Source organism: Charadrius vociferus, unplaced genomic scaffold (genome assembly GCF_000708025.1).
Source record: "Charadrius vociferus isolate BGI_N301 unplaced genomic scaffold, ASM70802v2 scaffold186, whole genome shotgun sequence".
Taxonomy (NCBI): domain Eukaryota; kingdom Metazoa; phylum Chordata; class Aves; order Charadriiformes; family Charadriidae; genus Charadrius; species Charadrius vociferus.
In genome coordinates, this window is record NW_009648793.1 from 2,065,175 (window position 1) to 2,087,992 (window position 22,818).

General features: G+C 38.4%; 1 protein-coding gene across 4 annotated transcripts in view; it reads left to right on the forward strand.

The window, feature by feature from the left end:
* TBC1D1 (TBC1 (tre-2/USP6, BUB2, cdc16) domain family, member 1) overlaps positions 1-22,818 on the forward strand; it is a 110,200-nt gene that overhangs the window by 45,681 nt on the left and 41,701 nt on the right. For 2 of the 4 annotated variants that reach the window (XM_009886816.1, XM_009886817.1), the window contains exons 2-10: positions 2,931-3,464; positions 6,530-6,619; positions 10,630-10,734; positions 11,370-11,502; positions 12,947-13,038; positions 14,644-14,754; positions 17,335-17,463; positions 19,951-20,037; positions 21,815-22,104. In XM_009886816.1, coding sequence (XP_009885118.1) covers positions 2,931-3,464; positions 6,530-6,619; positions 10,630-10,734; positions 11,370-11,502; positions 12,947-13,038; positions 14,644-14,754; positions 17,335-17,463; positions 19,951-20,037; positions 21,815-22,104 — 1,571 coding nt within the window. Of the gene's footprint in view, positions 1-2,930; positions 3,465-6,529; positions 6,620-10,629; positions 10,735-11,369; positions 11,503-12,946; positions 13,039-14,643; positions 14,782-17,334; positions 17,464-19,950; positions 20,038-21,814; positions 22,105-22,818 lie in introns of all 4 variants that reach the window. The other 2 variants (XM_009886819.1, XM_009886818.1) reach the window with 2 other exon arrangements.

The following is a 22,818-nucleotide window of genomic DNA, read 5'->3' on the forward strand; positions in this document are numbered from 1 at the left end:
TTTTTTTTTCTTTTTCTCTTTTTTTTTTTTTTAACTCATGTTTACTTGATCTTTACGGGCTCAGCATCCAAGCCTCTGTTTGCTGAGGGAGCCAGGGTCAAAGAACACGCAGGAGTGTGAGGATTCTTTGTTTCTAGATACTTGCATAAAAGGCCTGGAATGGTACAGGTAGATGAAAAGAGCACAGATCTCGATCAGGCCAAGGACAGCTCCAGGGAAATATGTATTTTGGTGGGTTTTTTTTTTCTCATTTGTCATGGCATCTTGTCTTTAAAGAGATTAATGTTTAACATACGTAAGGGTCACAGGAAACCGAGGTGGCAATTTGCTGCTTCTGGTAAAGCAATACTGCATCAATTGCCTAATCAGAAGTAATAAAATGATATTAACAGGCTGTGAATTTTTTTAGGTTAATAAGCAGGGACAGAGGAGTCAGTGTTTTTCAGTAAGTGTGGCAGGGAAGCCAGCTGTTACTTATAAATGACATAATTCAAGCCTTAGCATGTGTGAAAATAAATAAATAAATAAACTCCCCTTGGTTCTCATCAACAGACCCGCTAGGTCTCCTCAAACATGAAGTTTACTATCTATTGCAAAGTCATTCTGTGAGATGTAGTGTCTTTCTCTTAACCACTGTCCCGTATGTAAAGTCCAGCCACTGCTGAAATTTTGTCAATTTCCAAGGCGTTTGATAACAAAAAAAAACATTGAAAAAATCAAATTCAATAACCCTGCATCTGTGATGGATCTCCAATGCCTTGTCTGGGCTTCAGCTGAGCTGTATCCCTTGCAGCACCTGCGCTGCTGGAAACTCTCCTTATAGTCGTCGGCAGGGGTGGTGCTGGGGGACCTTAACCCTGCCTGAGGTGGTGGCGCTCTTTGCCTGGGTGAGAGCTGATGTTCGTGGCTGTGACGACATGAGTGTTTTCCAGAAAACACCTCATTCCTTCGCTGTCCCCTCTGCAGCCTCAGCAAAAGCAGAAATGGGATCGCAGGTCTCTGCGTATATTCTGGGCAACTCAGGAGTAAAATTGCCTATTGCTGGTGAGTGTGGACACTCCCACAAGAGTGAAATGTGTTTATTAGAAAATGCAGTTTGAAATATGAGTAGAACAAAGTTTTATATTTCACTGTCATCCTGATATGTTGTGTGACTAAAGATTGGTTCTTTGAAGGACCATTAGGTAAATGAAAGTGAGGTGAACCTTGAGCTCACTGTGGACCAAATGTGTATCATTTGAGGTAATAAAAATTCATTATACACTTGCATTCTCCTTGTGTATGATTAAAAAGTTAGGCATGACACAGCCCGAGCCCAAGGCTTTCTGGCTGGTTCGTGACATAGCCAAGAACAGAGTTCTGAAGTCATGACCCTGCTTTTCTTACCTCTCCCCCATGGTCTTTGCTGGTGATTAGCTGATGACTCATGCCTTGTGCTCAAGGGTGAGGTAATGCTTCCTGAGTTGTCTTATTTATTTATTTTGTAATCCCTTACTTATTGTCTGAAATCCACTAGCTATGTGCATGTGAGTATCTGTCTGTCTATCCATATCTATATATCGGTGTTTTCTTGTCTATAAAAAGAATCCTGCTGAGCACTCAGAATCGTGAAATTCAGTTTTCACTGGTCAACCTTTTTTTTTTTTTTTTTTTTTTCCCTCTTAAGTCCTTTCCTGTTTCCGCTCTTGGTTTATGTACATTATTGCGTTAGGCATTAGATAACCATAAAAATGTCTGGAAAAGACAGAGGTCGTGTCTCTGAAGCATTCGTTAGGTTTAGGGAGGCCTTTGCTCGTACAGGAGATGGTTCTTCTGGGCTGCTGTTTGTCTGCTGCTCCCAGACTTCCTTCTGTACTATCCGCAACCAAATACTTGTCAGCAAACTCCAGTCAATGTTTGACGGAGGCAATTTATTTTGTCAGGAAACTGGCACGCTTAGCATGGATTTTTCTGAAAGTAATTTGGGGGAATTAGAAAGTTGGCAGATTTATCTGTTGTAATCAGAGATGGTGGCCCTGCATTTGTTGTTAGGGCAGCAGCACGTGCTGCAGAAGCACCTTAATCTCCTAGGCCAGTCAAAGCAGGGGGATGTAACCCAGCACTGGCCTTGCAGCAGTTTACCAAATAGCATACGCGTGTTCATACCTTGTAACCATATCAGAAACTGTGACCGTTTACTGTTACTTAAAATATATCAGATGGCGGTTTGGGTTTTGTTTATAATTACAACATCTGTGGGCTATAACAGACTGCTCTCTCATACAGATGCCCTGCAAGTGATACTGTATGTGGAAGTAAGATTATTTGAGAGTGTCAAGTAGGATAGTAGAATAAAAATGAACATCTAAAATAATGAATAAATTTCTTTTAAAAACACAGCTACTTACAGTTAAAGAAAAACACCTGAAACGCCAAACTGCCATAACAATGTGATATGCTATTATGAAGCTGAAAGCAAATTTGCAAGAGACTCATAATCTACATGACAGGAATACTTGAGTAAAAGAAGGGAGTGAAAAATAACAGAGATTAAATAACTTTCCCAATTAATTAGTCTGTGGCTTCTCTTACACTTTCTGAAGTATTTTTAGCTTTCATTTTGAGTTTGAATTTGTCATTTGATACTGGTTCCTTCAGGTGCAAAAGTTTTACTGAAAACACACAGCATTACAAGAGATGAAGCTCTTTTGACAAAGCGTTGATGATGAACTGCTCATTTGTCTCCCTGCCAGGAGTTCATCTAGTCAGTGTTTAACTTTCATAATGTGTCTGTTGGACAAATACAAGATCATTTCAACTGGTCTTTCAGAAAACAAAACCAAACTAGCCATTCCAGAAAAATAACAGCAGGGAGCACCTCTTAGAGTTGCAATTTGTTTGTTATAAAGCACTAGATGCTAATGTTGTGTATTTTTTTTCCCTTCCTGTAGGTGCCTGAGATTATAAGCTCTATTCGACAAGCTGGAAAAATTGCTCGTCAAGAAGAGTTTCAGAATAATCTCTCAGATGTTGAAGATCCTTTTGCCAAAAAGTTTGAGGTGCTGTTCTGTGGACGGGTGACAGTAGCACATAAAAATGCACCTCCAGCACTTATAGATGAATGCATTGAGAAATTTAATCGTGCAAGCTGTATAAAAAAATCAGATTTCAATTCATTGTCCCAACAACATGAAACTGCCAATAACTTTGGAGGCTTCTCTTTCAGCAACAAGTTTCGGTCTGTCTTCCAGCCCTTGGTCAGTGAAGAAGAGGAGAAAAGGCCAATTAGGAAATCTTTTTCTCAGCCTGGGCTTCGTTCCTTTGCTTTTAAGAAGGATTTGCAAGAGGGGGGCCAGAGGAGTAACAGCTTTGTCAGGTCTTTTGAAGAAGATGCAATTTCACTGAACCTAAAAAGTCAACTTATCTATGGACACAGTGTTGTGCAACCAACAGACATTGCAGAAAACCGGACGATGTTGTTTACGGTAAAGCAAGATTTGCAGCCCTTGGTGGCGTTTTCACATCTTGGAGTTTGGACTGGCAAACACCAAAGCAGATTTTCTGAAAGATCACAGTTACTTCTTTAATAACTTAATTGCAATTAACAGAGCTTAATTTAAACTTGCCTATTTCTCTAGAGAGCATTACCAGTCAGTGTAAATTGTTTTATGTAGTCAAAATAGGTTTATAATAAATAGTTTAAAACAGTACTACCTGAAACATTTGGCTTCTAAAGACAGCTTTTAGAAAGCTGCAGCAAGTTAGTAGGTAGTTATACAGTTGCAAAATGGTACGTACAATTACATTAACTAGGAACAGCAGAAATAAATTTCGAGGTGAATGGGTTACCTGTAACTAGAGCAGAAGGACTGAACCATGACTGGGGGTGAGTAGACTTTAAGTCCAATGATAAGCAGTGTAATTCATGAAGGTATTCCTGCAGCCAACGTGTCGGTGTAATGATGGAGAAGTGTATTAACTTCCCAGGCTACTCTACACCTGCCTCTACTCTTGTCCTGCTTTTATGTGGCTAGCAATGTCCTAGCCTTGATAGGTGAGCAGCAAAAGGGTCTTTCAAGACCTGAGAAACACGTAAGGAATGTGTTACTTGCTCCTCTTAACAATGCTTATGATGGATAAGTTATAGAACATATTTTATATATCTTGTATTTTATGAACATAATGCAAAGCTGGAGCTGGTATTGCAATGGCTGGCTGTTGTAAGGTCATCTTGGCTGCTGTTGGGGCTGGGAGTTTTTAAGGACAGTAAGAGAGTGGAGTGGGTGCAGTTACAGCAGGTGTTTTGGAGGGGGAAAGAGAAGTGCTGCTTTAAGAAGGATTGCCAAAGTGTTATGTCAGTAAAAAGGAACACACAGAAAGAGGTGTAGTCAGCTATACCTGATTTAAAACTTCTGTTTAGTCGTGGCAGGCTGGCATCAGGGAGAGAACTGGAAGGAGGTGGAGAGAACTTTTGTGCTCCAGGAATAATAATTCCATGTTTACCTGCTTCCCCCAAGCACATATTTCACACAGAAAATATAGATGCATTTTATGATAATGCCTAATTTTTGAACGAAACCCGACTCCATTATTAATTCATGACACATATTTTAGAAATAGGGAGACTACAGATGGACTGCTTAGGTCCACGTGGTCTTACTGCGGTGAGTGCATTTTTAATTTATATTAAATAGATGCAACAGTTCTCAAAGACACACGCAGCTTCAGCCTGTATAGAACGTCAGTCACCTGCTGATAGGCTCATTTCCAAATTGCGGGGCTCTGCCGATCTGGCTTTCTATCTTGGGTTGCTTTTTGCCTGGGAAAATATTGTTTAGTATTCTTTTGCTGTTCAGCCAGTCTAAATTCAGCTGAATATAAGAAATTGAAGTAACTGTGGTTTGTGCCTCCGGTACCCACAAGCTCGTGGCAGAGCTGAGTTTGTTGATTAGCCGTCCCCTGTGTTCAGCATGTACGAGTCATGGTGTGCATGCAGCAGTCTTCACCTTTCCTCATCGGTTTGTGTGTGGCTACATATGAAACGCTTAAAAGAAGCTTTATATCCAGAGGAGAAAATTTGTTTGTATTTTTTCAGTTAAAAGTCCTTACTTGGATTTTCCGCAGCACTGCGGCAGAGGTTGGTTGGTGTATGAGGTGTGAAAAATGTTCAGGTGAATTATCTGCTGACTGTCCTCACCTGGTTAAGACAGTCCTGCTTCTGGTATCTCTTCCTGAAGAACGGCTTTCCTAGCCAATTTCTTAGTATTTGGGGGATTTTATTTTTAAGCTTTTCTCCTGGCTGTATTTTGTGGGGAGGAGAGGGGTGTGTTGTTTGGGTTTTTTGTCCTTGCTCAGTTGGCTTCAAATGATCCCTCCTGCCCTGGGACCAAGTGTGAAAGGGGTGTGTGGGGCTGAGCTAAGAAGGAGCCCCTCGCTGCAGGGAGGGGAAGGCAGCAGCGAGCAGGAGGCGGCTGCTGAGTAGGTGTTGGAAGGAATAACCCCGTGAACACGTGTGAGGTCAGCCCCAGGGACAATACAAGGAAACCAGCAAGGAGTTGAGGAAAATCGTCGTGACTGGTTGAAGTGAAAGAAGAGGTGGAAGGTGAATGCACAGGACCATTTTTAGACATGCAGAGGTGGCACATCTCACTTGGTCCATTCACATGCAGGATTTCCCCCTTCCCTCTTAAGAAATTACAGATATATTGGTGCTGCTGATGTTATTATGTCAGTCTTTCGGGATTTGGTAGTGGTTGAAGCTTCAGCAGGTTTGTCTAAGTCATGCTCGTGAATGGCTTCAGATTCCACTCATCTTCTCTAAAATCTGATATGAGACTTGTCCATTGTAGGCTTTTTGGTGTGCTAGAAACTATGAGGAATTTAAATTATGGTTGTTGAAGTGTTGCAAAGATGTTGCCAGAAGCTGAAAAATTGAAAACAATAGTTCCACCCTAAAAATGCCCTTTGCCCATCAAAAGTTAGCATTAGCTTTTGGATCACAGCTGTTTAAATGGCCTACAGATTAAATTAAGTTAGAAAATATACTCCAGTAAGCTCGTGTTTATAGTTTAAGTGTTTAAATTAAATGCTATGTGTGTCTTAAACAAATAAATAAATTCCAAAAAATAATTAGGTGGAATACAGGAAGAGCCACACTCTTGGATTTAAATTTTAGGACAATTTAATTGTGTAGCTGTTGGGAACGTGGTATGTGCTAAGCCTGCAGAAAATAAGAAAAGGGAGTGTAAGTATATTTTCTCAGTACAAAGTAACTTGTGGTATGATATTACTCTCATCTAATTAAACGCTATTCTCAGTCCCTTGTCTCATATTTGAAACTAAACCTCAGTTCAGTAATGTGCACAACTCTGAATGCCAAATCAATGTTGTTTTAGTATTCTCTCTTTCTCTGGTAATAATACACTAATTGGTCTAAAATTACAGGTAGAAAAAAAATTTAGATTTATGTTCAGGAAACATTTTTAGAACGAGACAAAAGAAAGTGTAATGTTACTTGTTATCATCTTGCTATTTATTTTGCTCCTTTTAGATTGGCCAGTCTGAAGTTTACCTTATCAGTCCTGACACAAAAAAAGTAGCAATTGAAAAAAGCTTTAAAGAAATATCCTTTTGTTCTCAGGTAAGACTGCAGTATATTCTTTCTCTCTTTTTTTTTGTTGTTTAAATATTCTCCACTTGTGAATGCTCATGTACTCCTCTCTCCTAGCATTTCAAATGGATTCTCACCCCGGCAGTGTCAGTAATTGCCATTGACAAGTTGCTAGTTAATCGACAATTTTATAAAACCGTCATTCTTTTCTCATGTTTTACATTGTAATTTCTGAGATAAAGACTCACTTCTATCTGTGGTGGATGAATAATATGAGCTAGAGTCATAAAATGGTTAGAGTTGGAAGGGATCTTAAAGATCACCCGAGTTCCTGTCCCCCCGCCATGGGCAGGGACACCTCCCACCAGACCAGGTTGCTCAAAGCCCCATCCAGCCTGGCCTTGAACATTCCCAGGGGTGGGGCCTCCACAACTTCTCTGGGCAACCTGTTCCAGTGTCTCACCACCCTCAGAGTAAAGCATTTCTTCGAACACCCTGGTCAGCTCTGGTTTGAGATTTCAGCAGGCATGATTCACAGTTGTGCAAATCTGGGATTCTCGGAGCCATATTTTTCAAGAAGTGATAACAAAAGGAGGAAAACAATATGTAAGAGTTATGTGAAAAATACACTCTTGAAAAAAATGTATTTTTGAAGTAAGTGGCATGTGTATAAGAGGAGACAACTCTCTGCCATGCAGAGGTAGTGCATGTGATGCTCTGAGGGCAAGCATGTTTCCAAGCCTCCTCTTTCACTATTATTCCCTGTTCCTTAGGCCACAGAGTTTGCTTCCCTGTACTTCTGCTTCTCTTTTTCATGGCTCTGACTTCGATTTTGCATGGCTTACGTGAGGGTGCAATTTATGTAATGACTTATTTCGAGTGTTGATGTTTTGAAAGAGATGCAGCTTACACACGTGAAGATGCAGTAGTGGTATCACGCAGGTTACGTGGGCGTGTGAGTCACACTCAGCTACCGCAGTGGCTCAGCGTTGTGAGGGCACAGTAGTCACTGTCACATCAAGGACATGGGACAGCTCGGGCAATTACAGCACTGCTGTATGAGCAGCTGCACTAACTGCCCGTGGATCCTGCGTACAGGAGCGGAGGACTCTCCTTTGAGAGTTGCTCAAATATCTGTCTGCAAACTGAAACAACTGTCCATAAAGACATTTCATAGACCAGTTGCTTTTGTTAATGAAGAAGTGTCATCAAAAAAAAACCTAGCCATTTTCTGTCCTGCAGGGCATTATTTGTATTTAGTTTGTCTGTGTACCAGATTTGATTCAGTTTAAGTCAATGGGGAAATTGAATTTAAGTCATTAAACTAGGGTAGAGCCCTTAGAGAACACGTAATTCCTTTAAAACCTGTTATGTATCATTTTAATTTAAACCTCTGAGAAATTAACCTGAACTGTAATTATATAAATAAACTTACATTTATTGAGGAATGGATGTTCTTGCTAGTTTAACTAAAAATTCACCTTGAATTAAACCAGTGCAATGCTTGTTTGTGCTGTGGGGAATAAGTGGATGAGAATAATATCTAGTATACCAGGATGTGAATTTTGCCACTCTTTCTTGCACTACAAACTATTCTTCACTTGGCATACTTGCATAGCGCAGGTCTACTCAGTGCATCACAGGCTCTGGTCTTGATGTTGGGCAAAACTTTTTTTTTTTTTAATTTTTTGCAGTAGGTTTATTTACCCATTTTTAAATATAGGGAATATGATTTGCTGTTACTTGCTTATAGCTTTTGGGGACTCTTTTTTTCATAAATTACTTTGGGTTTTAATTTGGTGAGGGTAGCTTTCATCACTAAACATACAGGTACCTATTCTGAAAATTTCAGAGTAAACAATAAGTAGTTTGCATGCTGTCAGATTAAGAACTTTGAAGAGAATTCTCAGATCACAGAAAAATCTTTATCCCCGTGTTCCCTTAGGCCATCTCCTTAGGCAGGAGCTAGTTAGGTAGACTTTGTGACTTGCCCTGAAGGTCAGCAGACGGTTGTGCTTCTCAAAGCAGTAGAAGTGAGATTCTCATTGAATTCTCCCCTCCTGTCTGAAGAACGTGTTGCTGGGTGAATGTTATGTCAGTTGGGCAAATGTTGGTATTGGGGTACAGAGGGCTTTTCCCTAAGTATGCACATTTCAGAAGACTTGACAGAACAATCTTATGGACTCATCTTAATCATACAAGAACTTTAATAATCTTTTCTTGAAGGCACCTGAGTTAAATTGTAAGGGAGATCAGAATCAGTACTTTGTTTACAGAATGCCCAATCAGTCATGGCAGAAAGAAGTATGTGGTCCTGGGACAGTATCTAAATTAGCTGATCTGAAACAGCTAAGAGGGTTTGCCAGCTCCTGGTGCCTTGCAGTTTTGTGGGCAGGACCATGATCCTAGCTGGGCTTCCTCTACCGTAGCAGTTGGGTTTTCAGGAGAAGTGGGCTTTCAGAAGAAGCAGCATGGGCTGGGGGGTTACAGAGAGGGCTTAGCATGTTCTGTACATGTCTCTGATGTGGATGATGGAGGGAGAGAGTCTGTGGGTTGCATCAGCCTTGCTTTATCACATAGCTACCTCCTAAAATGCTTAGCCTGGACAACTAATGGAGCTAGACTTGGAGAAACTGCAGGCTTTACATCATCTGAATGTCCTTCTGATCTTTTTGTTCTCATGACATATTAGTGCCTGAAGTTTGTGTAATAAAGCCTTTGTTATCTGTGTAATTGTCACACCTCAATAAACCAGGTGTCTCCATATACGTTGAATTATTTTCCTTCATTCAGCTGGCATGCTCTGAAGGTTTATTTCAAACGATAAGACAACGTTGTTCAGGTTCCTTAAGGATATCTGATGCTAATAGCATGTTCTTTGTTGGGACACTGGGCCATTCTGGCTTATAGAAGTATTCACTTTTTATGTTTTTTAAATGCTTTTTTTTCAAATGTTTTCTTCATGATAAAAAAAAAAAAGAGAGTGATATCTTGCTGTGCTAACAAGGAAAAGGGGGAAAAAAAACCCAACAAAACAATGGGGAAAAAAACCCCAACAAAACAATAAAAAAAAAAAAACCAAAGTCCTGCTTGGCATCTTCAGATTGTTTAAATGTTACTGAAATTTCTGATTTACTGTGATTCATCATTATGATTTTTGATACAACAGTTTATTGCCTCTTTTTACAAGATGTTAATATTGTTGTGCCACGACAGCTTGTAGGTAGTAAAATGGTTTAATTGAATTTTTATACACAGGCTCTACCACTGTGCATGTAATTCATCATCATATGTTTGGTTTTGTGTTTTTTTTTTTAACCAAGAATGGTGCACAGAGGAGACGTGCTCTGGGGTCACCTAACTCTACTCATCTGAAAGTCTTTTCGTAAAACAAAAAAATTCCCAGCAATTAAAAAACCTTCTTAGCATTTCACCAGGAAGTACAGTTTATCTGCTGCTGCAAGTAGATTGTGCCGGAATTTGCATGCCTTTTAGGAGAAATAAATGCTTCCGTGAGTGATCTTTAAGTAAGATATTTAACCATTTTCATTTTTTAACTAGCCAAGCTTTTCTTTAGATGGAAAAGATTGTTTATCCGTTTTTCATTATTGCTTTGACTTGCTCTTAGAAATGTAGAGCAGTTGTTGACTGCTTAAGCAAAAGAGAAAACAGAGCAAGCTTTTTTCCCCCTCCTATTTTCAATATTGAGTAAAATATATCTTGAATAGTATTTCTTCATCCCTGTGTTTTCCAATGTATCTATTATAATTTGGTCATTAAAACAAAAAACCAAAAAACAAACAATTCAAAACCCCAACAAACAACCTCTGACTTAAGTGAAATTTAAAAGATTCATGAAGTAATAGGTTCTACAACAGAATAGATTTTTAATGGCTGGATGACTTTAATGCAGTGGAATAGAGATACGTGACCTATCTGTAATGCCGTTGGGCATTTCCTGCTTTTGTTCTTGGAAAAAATACAGGTACAAAACATTGAAAGTAAATATGACTGCTTCATTACTGTTGTTTTTGTGCTAGGGAATTAGACATGTGGATCACTTTGGGTTCATCTGCAGAGAGTCTTCAGAAAATGGAGGCTTCCACTTTGTTTGCTACGTGTTTCAGTGTACAGATGAAGCACTGGTAAGTAAAATTTAAAAAGAGCCTAATAGAATATTAGGCCCTAGAAGTTTTCTATTGCTCCATACTCTCTATTTAGCTGAATGTCTTCAAATCCTGCTCCACTCAGAAATACAGTTATTTCAAAAAGGTAACTAGCATAGCAGTCTGCAAAGGAACTTTTAATTTGTTTTGAAAGCAGAAGTTAAAATCACCTTTAAAATCCCATACTACTTCCTTTCATTGCACGAACTAAGTTAGACTGTATGCCTCTTTTTTGGAAGAGGGTTTTTTCACACTGTACCTGTTAAGGAAATCAGGGCTACACTACTGTGCTCTAGGTCAGGCCGGTGTGTCACAACTGCAGCAAGCTTTTCTTATCACAGACAAGAAAAGGTTTCTAGATAGAGGTGGTAGCTTTTTATAGACTACAGTAATAAAATTGGGTGGCCTGGAAGAGAGATGACCTCACGGTGAATTTTGTTTTGCTTGTGTGTTTGTGCGCAGGAATGGCACGGGAGCAGCTTTTCCTTTTAATCATAAGCACATTTCCAAACAAGCGGCAGTATCATTCTAAAAGCCTATTGTGTTTGTGTTAAGGAAAACAGAAACTCAGTGGAGGAGTGAAATTCTGTTTTTTTGCACTCTGTTCTTTTCAGGTTGATGAAATCATGATGACATTGAAACAGGCTTTCACTGTAGCTGCTGTGCAGCAAACTTCCAAGGCACAGCCCCAGCTCTGTGAAGGATGTCCTATGCAAAGCTTGCATAAACTCTGTGAAAAGATAGAAGGTGAGGTTTAAAGAACTTTCTAGTTGAATATTTTTTTCTAACAGTTTTACTGGGGGACAATCTAACATGTGGATTACTGGGGGACAATCTAACATGTGGAAGTCTAAGGAAATGAATACTTAAAAAGAGCTTGGGACTTGGGATGGAGGGTTGAAAGTCAGTCTTTTTATTTAAAGGGCTGCAATGTAAAGTTTTCTGTAATAAGAATTTTCTAACAAAAGCAAAGCTCCTTTCTTGTATTTTAGTTGTATTTTTGAAAACTAATTAAGAGTCTAAATATTACTGAATTGCCGCTAGCTTGGCTCTATTAGCCTTATAAATGCAGAGGATTGTAGCTAAGGAACTTCTCAAGAATATGTGCTGCAATAGCTATGACCTGCTGTCCGATTGAATCCACATAGATACTGGCATTACGCTACCACCAAACGTGAACCTAACAGTGAGCTTTTAATATGCATGTTTGTGGTGTTGATCTATGCTCCTTCATGAAAATGCAGCAGTTGGAATTGTAGTTGTTTCCCAGAAAACAAGTTCAAGACCAAAAAAAACCTTTTTGCATTTCAGCAAATTTCACAGTTAGGTTTTGTTCATTTAAGCAATGTCTGGGGTGAATAAAGGGCAACAGCAGCTTGTCAGATCACGTGGCAGTAGCTTGTTGGACTAAAACCTATCTAGTATTAATTTGATGAAACTGGAGAACTTCCAAAACTACTTTTCACTCTATTTTGGTCTTCAGCTAGCTATGATTTTTGAGAAATTTCTTAAAGGCAAGTGATTTCTTAATGCCTTTATTGTGCCATCTGGTTAATCATATTGTCTGTTTCTGAAGGAGAAATGCCATGATCAGAAACTGAAGTACAAAATACTGTTCATGGTTTGCTGTTTTTCCAGAGAAAATAGAGGAAAAGAATTTAATCCAGGATGAGAGCAGAAAAAAATAATCTGAATGAGAGGGTAGTCTGCTTTAGACTGTCAGTAAATGTTTTCAGCAAGAACTTCACTAACAGGCAATAAATACACTCCTTTTTCAGAAGAGGCCAAGGCATAAAAATTGGAGAAAAGCAATGGAAATTATATTTATACCGCAAGTAAAATCCAAGCAGTACTGCCTAAAACACCGACATAGCAGTCTGCTAAAATGCAGTAGGTTGTGGGTTCATTTTATCTTGTGTGATAATGGAATCTTCAGCTAAGAGTATAATCCTAGTCTGTGCTCAGTAAATCTCCTCGTTGCAGAGTTCATGTCCCTCATTTTAAAGACATGAGTTCAGTAGTAGCTTTAAATTAACCTAGAGTTCTTTCTAATGCCCTGTTATGAAATCAATGCAATGGGTCAGCTCAAATAACTGATGAGCTTTGGCTTACATTGTGTGCATATTTATGTGATTGATTAATTCTGACAAATTTGATCCTCTGATTTATTCTTTTTTGTTCTTCTTGGTAGGGTTACACCCTTCTAAGACTAAAATAGAACTACAAAAGCATCTAACAACACTAAATAACCAGGAGCAGGCCTCTGTGTTTGAAGAGGTTAAGGTAAGCTTTTTGTTTCCTACAAGATTTTAAAGCAGTTGATGTTTTTTGCTAACGTTAGTGTGAAGCACCAAAAGTTGTGGTTTTTTTATTATTATTCATTATCTTTATTTAGTAGACTGTTAATCACCTTGTGCTTTAATTTCAATATAATTATTTTTCCAGAGCTGTGAAAAGCTTGTCTTTTGATGAAAATGGCTTATTTTACTCATTTTTACTCCCCTAATACTACTTGTTTTCCATGAAAATTTTGACTTCGCACTGAGTAAAACTGCACACTTTTTTTTATGGGTCGAGGCAGTAACTTGTACTGTGAGAACATTCAACTGTTACTTTGACCAAAACAAATTACTGTAACATTCCAAGATCAGAAAATTTCCTGCCTAAAATTTATCCTAGATCTTAATACTTGTCAAACTACCTATAAAAGTTTAACTTTCTGTCTTCTGAATGAAATCCGTTTTAGCACAGAGGAAAGCATAGCTCAGTTTAAGACAGATGGTGAATATTGTAGGAAATGTCATTGGGCTTGGCACTCTATTGAAGATTAGGAAATTTCAGACTTTTTTGAAAATAACGTTTCCTTCCTCTATTGAGTCATTTCAGTCTCTTTGTGTGTTTCCATGTGGCAGTTTATCATTCAGTACCAAATTTGGAAGTTACTCTGTGGGAGCGATTCCATAAGCTAGGTAATTTTAGTATACAGCAGCTAGCTGGCACTGTTGCCTTTTAGTATTCTGCACACATTTAACAGTCTAAAGCTTCTGGTAGTCACAGGAAACTGTTAATTGCTTCTGGTGAGAGTCTGCAAACTATTAACTTGGGAAAACCAAGGGTAAAGTATGTATCTCCTGCCTATCTTTTTCAGCTGATTTTTTGAGTTGGACTGCCTGAAATTTTAGTTGTCACATTCTTACAGCTCCATATGTTGTAACCGTGATTTTCATTTTTAGATAACTGTCTTTCTAAGGATATTTTTATTAATTTGATGTGCTACCCTGGCATTAGCTAAATCATACTGTATCTTCTGCCTCAATAGGCTTAAAACAGCATATGCTTTTCAAAAGTTAGGTTTCTGGGATTAAATTCTATAATAAATTGTTTTTAAAACATTTTCTCTTGAAGTAATTCAGATCTAAATAGAATGCAGCGGAGACAAATGTGTTCACCTTGTGCGCTAATTTTTAAAATACCTATGTCTTTTCCCAAAAATGATGTGTTCAATGAGAAGGATTTCTAGGAGAAGGGTTCCACTGCAAGACAGTAGTTCATGTGTGCTACTAACTCAGAACTACAGTGTTCTGGTTTTCTTTACACCAAAAGCAAATTGGCAAAAATACTTTTTTTAAAGTCTTCATTTGATTGTGGCAATTTGATACCTCTACAGTTGTTCTTTATCTTTCATTCTGACATGTAGTAAGTGAGGACAAGTGTCTCTGGCGGTGTTGCTGCTTTGCCTGGGACACTGGTGTCCTCTGGTGGACTGGAGTGGTAGCATTAACCAAGTTAAACTTGGTCTTACACTAAGGATGTATTGACAGTGACAAAATGTAAATATTTGCTAACTGTTATACAAATGTTTAATGACTCTGTTGTTTTCAATTAAAGAAATTAAGACCAAGAAATGATCAAAAAGAGAATGAGTTGGTTATCTCTGTTTTGAGAAACATGTATGAGGAAAAACAGAAGGACCATGTTCATGTTGGAGATGCAAAACAGGTAAGTAATCATCCAGTTTCAGTTCATGTAAGGAAGATCCAGGAAAAAAATCTTCCATTCCATTTTTAGATATTTTGAAAGGCAAATTACCATCACTGGCATTTTGGAACTTCAAACTATAGGCAGTGGTGAACACTGGTTTTGCTTATGATTTGTAGGATATTCTCGTGTGCCAAGACAGGCATATCTCAGATTTTGAGGTACCCGGTACAGTCCGATTCTAGACCTGGGAGACAGAGATGCAAACAAGGTAGACCACTAATTTGGTTGTTTCTTTCTTCTCACTACAATGAAAATTCAATGTACGTGAGAGAATAGATAATGAATTTGTAATTGCTCTCAGCAGATCCGTGGCATTTGCCATCCCGCTATCTGCGTGAGTCAGTGTCCTGACAACACATTGGATTTGATCCTTGATGAAGGCCATTACATTTACTTGAGAGCTGGAAGTTATTTCTTGTGTGCAAAGCACTATTTGAAGTGGCCTCAAGGAGGAGTAGCTGAGAAGTATTGCTGCAGACACAGCAGCAGAGACTGCCATCCATTCCCAAAGAGCTGAGCTCCCTTTCATTCTGTATCAGGTTGCATCAGTGCCGTTTAACTGGCTGTTTATACAGCACAGTTAAGATTTTTTTCAAAAGGGATTAATGACTTTGGGTGCCTTGGTTTGTGACTAACTGACTGGAGACACCTCGAGGAGGTTTGTATTTAAAAGAGGATCAGCACCCATTCTCTGGAAACTCTTCAGTTCTAATTATTTGACCCTTTCAAAAGTCTTGGCTGTCCCACCACTGCTGGCTGGTAATTCCATTGTGAGGACTGCTGTTGGCCATTTGTGATATAAACTAGCAAATGAATGCATATGGAGAGTAATCAGACCCCTGAGGAAATTAGGGAAATAGCAGGGAGTCTTCAAATACTATTTGTTTGCTTTGTTAATCTCTTCTCCTTTTATGGCTTACTGGCTAATTATTGACCTCCCTGAGGAAGCAGGAAGAAAACTTTGCATGTTTTGTTCTCTGATTTCTTGTCTTGGGCATTTCACCAGAAATATGTTTTTAAGAAAAAAGCATTGTAGTTATGGCATGACAGGAAGAAACTTTACCTGGGGTCCTCTATCATCATACCTGAAATATTTTTATTTGGCCTAATGACAGCTGATTATCAGGTAGTTGTCAGTCCCGAATGGCTTGGAAATAGGGATATATGAAGCAAGATAATATCTTAATACATCTTCAGTTTGATTTGAAAATTCCTAAGGCCTGCTACAGTCTGTTTGCTCAGTTCCTGGAACCAAAATTGGTTAATCTGGCACTTGCAAAGATGCCAGTGCTCTAAAAACAGACTTGACTTGCCCTCGGTCCATCATTTATCTTATCAGAGTAAATATAAAATGTTATGCTAATTTATCTCCAGAGCTGTGTAATAGCAGATACCTTTGAACATGTACTCTGGCAGCATTATTTGTCTCAATAATCATTAACCCATGCTATCCTGATGTCCCTGTTCCCTTCTGTTCCACATAGGTATTCCCTTTTGTGTTTTTCATCACTTTTTAAAAAAAATATTTAAATTGGGGGAGGAAAAAAATTAAATGTCATACTAGTACATGGATCTCATTTAACAAAAATGACCTTCAAAATAAGTGTGTTTCCATAAGAACGTAATAACAGGCAGCATCTGATTTATCCTTTGAGGATAGAATGAGTGAAGGTAAAAAGAAAATACAGAAGCCTTTAACTGTGTTGTACTGGAAATAGGATGCTTCAAAACTATATCTAGACAGGATTATTTGATGATGGTGATGACATGCTATTTAGCTGCCCACGTACTAATAGTTACATAGATGGAGCTTTCAGATCTCTGAAATTAGGGCCAGGTAGAGAGGGCTATGGTGCCTGGGAGCCTCAAGATGAACCTCCAAAAATAATGCTGAAAACTGTGCTCTGGTTTCTACTGCAGGTGTTAGGTTTGGATGGTAATATTTGCATTGTAGTGTCATTTTTGTATTTGCTACCCTAGTCTTCACAAGGACTAAAAATGGACTGAAGTATTTATTTAAAAAGCAAAACTCTGAACAGACCTTTAACTTTAAGGTGGAAGTGTTTCTACTGGTGAAATACATAGAGGAGTCAGATTGTTATAAATCTTCCTGGCCCTTAGAAAGCCCCATTTTAATATAATGAAGACACTTGAGAGTTCTTGTTAATTATGAGCTTCATCAATTTTCATTAATTTCTTGGCTGAAGAAGAGTAAATCTAATCTCTTCACTTAAACATTTAGAATTTATACAATTGTACTTTGGCATTAAAGAAAAACCGTCAACACAGACACAAATCCCTATAAAAATCGCAATTCTTCTGAAGCTTGCTGCTACACTCAACACATTTCCTTTAAGAGATTTCCTAGTCTTATGTTAGAATAGATTTTTAAACTTCAGTGGAGAAAAAGGCATGAAAAGCCAAGGGCACCAGAAGAAGGTATTGATTCAGGTTACAGAAGTTTTCAGACTGACTGTTCACTGAGATTCTGCTCTATGCTGTTGAGTATTTCACATTTGTGTTTTTAAACACTTGCAGACTTCACAACCACCTGCTGAGAATGCTGTAAATGAGGTGCCCAGCAGTGCTCCGAGATTCAGACTAGATATGTTAAAGAACAAAGCAAAAAGATCTCTGACAGAATCATTTGAAAGTATTTTATCACGTGTGAGTATCTTCATGTTTATTGCCTCTGAACAGAATGCCATTGTTTTATTTATTTAAATAATAGAAAAGTCATATATGTTATCCTTCCAGGTTGTAGCCAAGTGGTTATTAAAGGCACCATCAAAAAAATATTTAAGGGTATATATTAGAAGGCGACAAAACAAAGCAGGGCTTTGATAGAGAGAATACCAAGTGCTGGAAGAAGTGAACTAATTGCTAGATAAGAAGTAGTGTATATAGGCATTTCAGAAAATTAACATGAAGTTGAGCATTAGAACTTATGAAAGCAACCATTGTTTTATTTCTCTTTTGGATTTAGAAAATTAAAAAAGTAATTATAATTGTTCACTTGTCTTTATGTAGAAGGAAACATTTAGGGAACTGACTAAGCGTTCCTAATGAGGTAGTATTTATTAGCGACACAGAACTGGGGAATAACAGGGCATCTGAACTTTTAAATAAGAGAGGTTATTTGAAGCCAAGGAGTGTAAAGAACTTCAGAAGACGCTAAGAATATGAAGGCATTTATGCAATATCACATCAGGTGAAATTCTTTGTAAACAGTGTCAGGCAATACCTGTCAGTGGGAAAAACTTGGACTCCTATGTCATAGTGATCTCCAAGAAAGCATGTTGGGAAAATGTTTATCATGAACAGATGGCTGAAAATATTTTCTGGAAATATACAGCAGCAGTTGAGAAAACAAATCGGATGTCAAGTTTAAGCACTACCTAAACCTACAGAGTGCCTTCTCATTCAAATATTCTTTGTTTTGCACCTCATAGAAAAAGTCTGACGAAAATAATAGGAGACTTGGAAGGACTTTTGCTTGACAAAGGATTTCAAAAACCCAGACCTTCTCCCTTTAAAAAAAAAAAGAAAAAAAGAGTTGTGACAGAATGCGCTACAACAAATATTAAGAAACAGATCTTGGGCATTCTCATTTCTCATCCGCAAACAGCTAAACTGAAGCAAGATCTAGTGCAGTTTATTAGCTCATAGACATGCAACTTGCAGTGACAAAACTAGGCTTTCCAAGCTTATTTCAGACATCCTATCTAACCTGTTCCTACAAAACAAATGATGGTAAAAGCATGTTCTTGCTGCCATAATTATGCATGTAGAGAGGACTTTTAGCTGAATATGTCCCCTTGTTACTTCGCAGCCAGGATTTCTAGAGTTCAGCCCCATAAACTCCTGCTGTGGGTGTGTTTGGGATGTGAAACGTAAAGTTAGTGTTGTTACACTAACTATAGTGGTTACTGTTCTAATTTTTGGCAGTTTGTCCTGACTAGCATAAGCTGTCTTCAAGTAAGTACAGCTGTATATTGGTTGCATTTTCATTGTCATGGCTGTTTGGATGGAAGTTCTTGGTTTTGAACATATCTGAGGCAAAACATTTTGTCTGAGCTTCAAGGAGAGAATAGTCACTACTGTGAATAATGATAAAATTTTATATTTTACCTGGAATAACAGATCAAAGAGAATGTAAGCCTTAACTTCAGAACATGAAAAAAAAAAGATACCATTTAAGGTTAGGAAGATACAAGTTCCATAGTTCTGTTAGCACATAAGAATCCATCAATAGGTTTCTTGGTATTTCTCTTGGTTGTGTAAAAACATTAGTCAAATTATACAAAAAATATTGTTGAAAAGATTGTACAAAAATATTTATGCTTTCTGATTTTTAGGCATTAAAATGATAATACCAGAAATTACATTTGTGTGTTAAGTTTATATACTTTTAAGTCCATTGTAATAGACAGCCTTTTCATTTCTTTGTATCTGTAAGAAGTACCTAGTATGAAAATTTCCTGTTTGGAATACAGAAGGTATTTTAATAGTAGTAATAATACATATATGCAATATGTGGTTATGTACATATCATGGAAAGCACACCATTGCCCGTGAGAATTCTTTAATTCCACAGGATCCTTTAAAATGTCAGTGACTGTCCTGAATGAAGCCTATGTTTCTCACAGGGGCAAAGGCTATTCTTAAGCATTTCAGGAAATAAAATTTGATACTGTCTTTGAAAATTACAGATTCTGACCATGCTACACAAACCTCTTTTGGGTGTGCCCCATATATAGACCTTATTGTGACCTTCGAGTACCCAAAGGGGGCCTACAGGAGCGCTGGGGAAGGACTTTTTACAAGGCCATGTAGTGATAGGGGGAGGGGTAATGGCTTCAAACTGGAAGAGGGCAGATTTAGATTAGATATTAGGAAGAAATTTTTCACTGTGAGGGTGGTGAGGCACTGGAACAGTTTGCCCAGAGAAGCTGTAGAAGCTCCATCCCTGGAGGTGTTTAAGGCCAGGTTGGATGGGGCTTTGAGCAACTTGGGCTGGTGGGAGGTGTCCCTGCCCATGGCAGGGGGGTTGGAACTTGATGATCTTCAAGGTTCCTTCCAACCTAAACTATTCTGTGATTCTATGATTCTATATATTATAATCTTCACTGCTGGTGTGCTTTATCTCTCCAGGGCAGTAAAGCCCGAGGTCCGCTGGACAGTTCTGGTGCTGTGGATTTGGGCAGCTCCACATCCAGTACCTTAAGCAGCACAAATAAAGTAAGTAAAGCCTGGGGTGAATGGGTGAATGCACATATTTAGAAACTTCAGAAATATTCCCTGAAACAACTAGTCAGGTGTGAAATGCGGTTACCAACTGCTCGTATAATTGTTCTGTTCTAACATCTTGCATTTTGTTTTGGTTATTGGAACTCGATGATCTTCAAGGTCCTTTCCAACCTAAACCATTCCATGATTCTATGATTCTGTTTTTTGGGAGTAGACAAGCTAACTGCTTGTGTGAAAAGAAATAAACCTCAGAACAGCCAAACAGTATGATAAAAACAGCATCATGGAGTAGGGGGGTAAGCATGTCCTTTGTTTCCTACCTGCCTGTCCTGCTGCCACTCTGTAGGGTGTGTCTTTATTTGTGTGCCGAGTCCCTCTCAGGGTGATGCGGCTGCATTCATTGCAGGCAGACTTTTGGATCAGAGACTGCCTTTCATTTTTCTTTTTTTTTTTTTTTTTCCCCCAGCTTGAAGCAATATTTAAGTTTTTTAGAATTTGCAAGGTGATTACCCAAATAATTTCTCACATATTACATATGTTAGAATGTGTATGAGTCCTCTGAGGGACAACTTGAACAAAGTAGTTTCCCAGTTTACTCTGGTAACAGAAATAGGAGTCACGTGTCAATACAATGGTGACACATAAGATACTGTTATCTGTAGAGTTTCCCTGGAGATTTCCATACTTTTTGACAAGATGAGACTCATAGTAAATCTGTGGTTTTGTTCTCCAGAAGTTTCAAGCTGCTTTCAGGCCTTTTGTTCTGTTCCCCATGCTATAAAAAAGAGCAGTGCAACTGGGGCTCTATTTGAATTAGAAATACCACGTACTGTATATAACTATATATTTTGTATGTATGTATTTTATCACGTGAGTCTATATATGTGAAATAAAATATTATATAACATCATCTGAATCTTGCAACAACATGCAGCTAAACAAATGCAGTAATTACCATGCTGCTGGTCCCAATCTGGCTGGTTTCAGCCCTGAAACTACATGCTGTGAATGCAGGATTGCATTCATAAGAAACATAAAACTAAAACAAGAATGGAGTCATTTCCTCCTTTGCATGGTTAGAAAGCTTTTAGTCTGAATAAAACAATATAAACAAACAGCATAGAAGCAGTGAGCCTTCTTCCCTAGAGGCAGCCTAGCACTCTGCAGACGTGGATCAGCTATTGATTCTGCTATGATGCCTCATCACCTACAGACTCCTGACTTCAGGTAATCAAGAGTCTGCTCTTTCGGCTTATGTTTTTGAAAGTATGGCCGACTCTGCAAGAAACACATGAGGTGGAGAATGATGACAAATGCATGGTTTTGGACTGAAACAGGCATCTGGTCGTAGGATTAAAGTCCTTTCTGTGAATCTTCAGATAGACAAGAGGAATATTATATTGTTAGATGGGATGCTAAATATACAGTACTCTGCAATGCTACCCTTTTCATTGCTGTCACTGTTACCCAGACCTGGCCCATCTGTTCTGTTCTGACCCCATTTCTACCAAGTTGTACTCAACATACTGTAAAATACAATTGCTCTCAAAATTACTTTTTCTCTTTAAAATGGAGACTGTGATTTGTTGACTTAAATGATTAGTAACAAAGACCTAAAACATCAAAGATTCTTTCTGTGAGCCATCATGATAAAAATATGCAAGTTTGAAGCAGGTCTCAATGGGATGTGAATAGTGACATGGGACTGCAACCTCAAAGATTGATTTTAAACCGACATATTAATAACCTTATTTTTTTGCACTGCTAGGAACCACCATTGTGTGAAAAGGAGAAAGACAGACTTCCTGCACTTCCTACAGAAAATGCTGTCAAGACCAGTGGATCAGTGGGTGATCTCTCCAGCGATGCAGATGATTCTCCCATTGAGCAGTCTGTTACATTACCTCAGCAAAGCTTTCGGAGGCGAGCAAACACACTGAGTCATTTGCCAACGGAAAGCCAGGAATCTCTGGTACCTGTTGAAACATCACCATCTGTTCCCCAGAGGAAACTTATGAGGTATCACTCAGTGAGCACAGAGACTCCTCACAAAAGAAAGTAAGACTTATTAAAAGCAGGCTATGATTTCTTTTGTTGAGGGCATATTTGGGGATGATAATTGCGTACCCGGTATGTCCTCTTAATGGATAAGAAATGTATCGCAGCAGTATGTCACTCTTTGGAGGTCTGTAGGTATTCTGTTTAAAAACACTTTTAGCCCTGTACGCTCTGCAGGGGAGAGAAAATATGAGATATGTAGTTCCACGAAACTGAGTGTAAGCATAACATAGGAGTGCTCCTAAGGGATTAGATTATATTTTGCAATTTTTGTTCTTTTGATTTGTGAGCAGTGTAAATAAATGCGACTTCTTATGTATTTATAGAGAAGAATCCAGTAGCATTTGTGATGCTGAAAACTTTACTAGTAGGTGAATTCATGTGTGACTTGAAAATAACACACAGAGCAGACATAAATTGCCTAATTGTTGATAGAGGTGAGGCTCCTGTCTAGCTTTTCAATGCGCCTATGTAGATTTTACTCACAAAAACAAGCTACTGCTTGCCTTCATGCTAATATTCTTCAAGCTATCCTCCTTCAAAAGCCTGCCTCTACATCACTAAAGTCTCCTTTTAACTTTATGGCAGTTTTCTTCCCTTCCTCTATCTGGCTTTTCCCAATTACTATGGAAACATTTCGATCTGTAGGCTTCTGTTTTGCTGCCAAAACTGCTTGTTTATACAAGTTAGACAGTAGGAAATCTGTATGTGTTT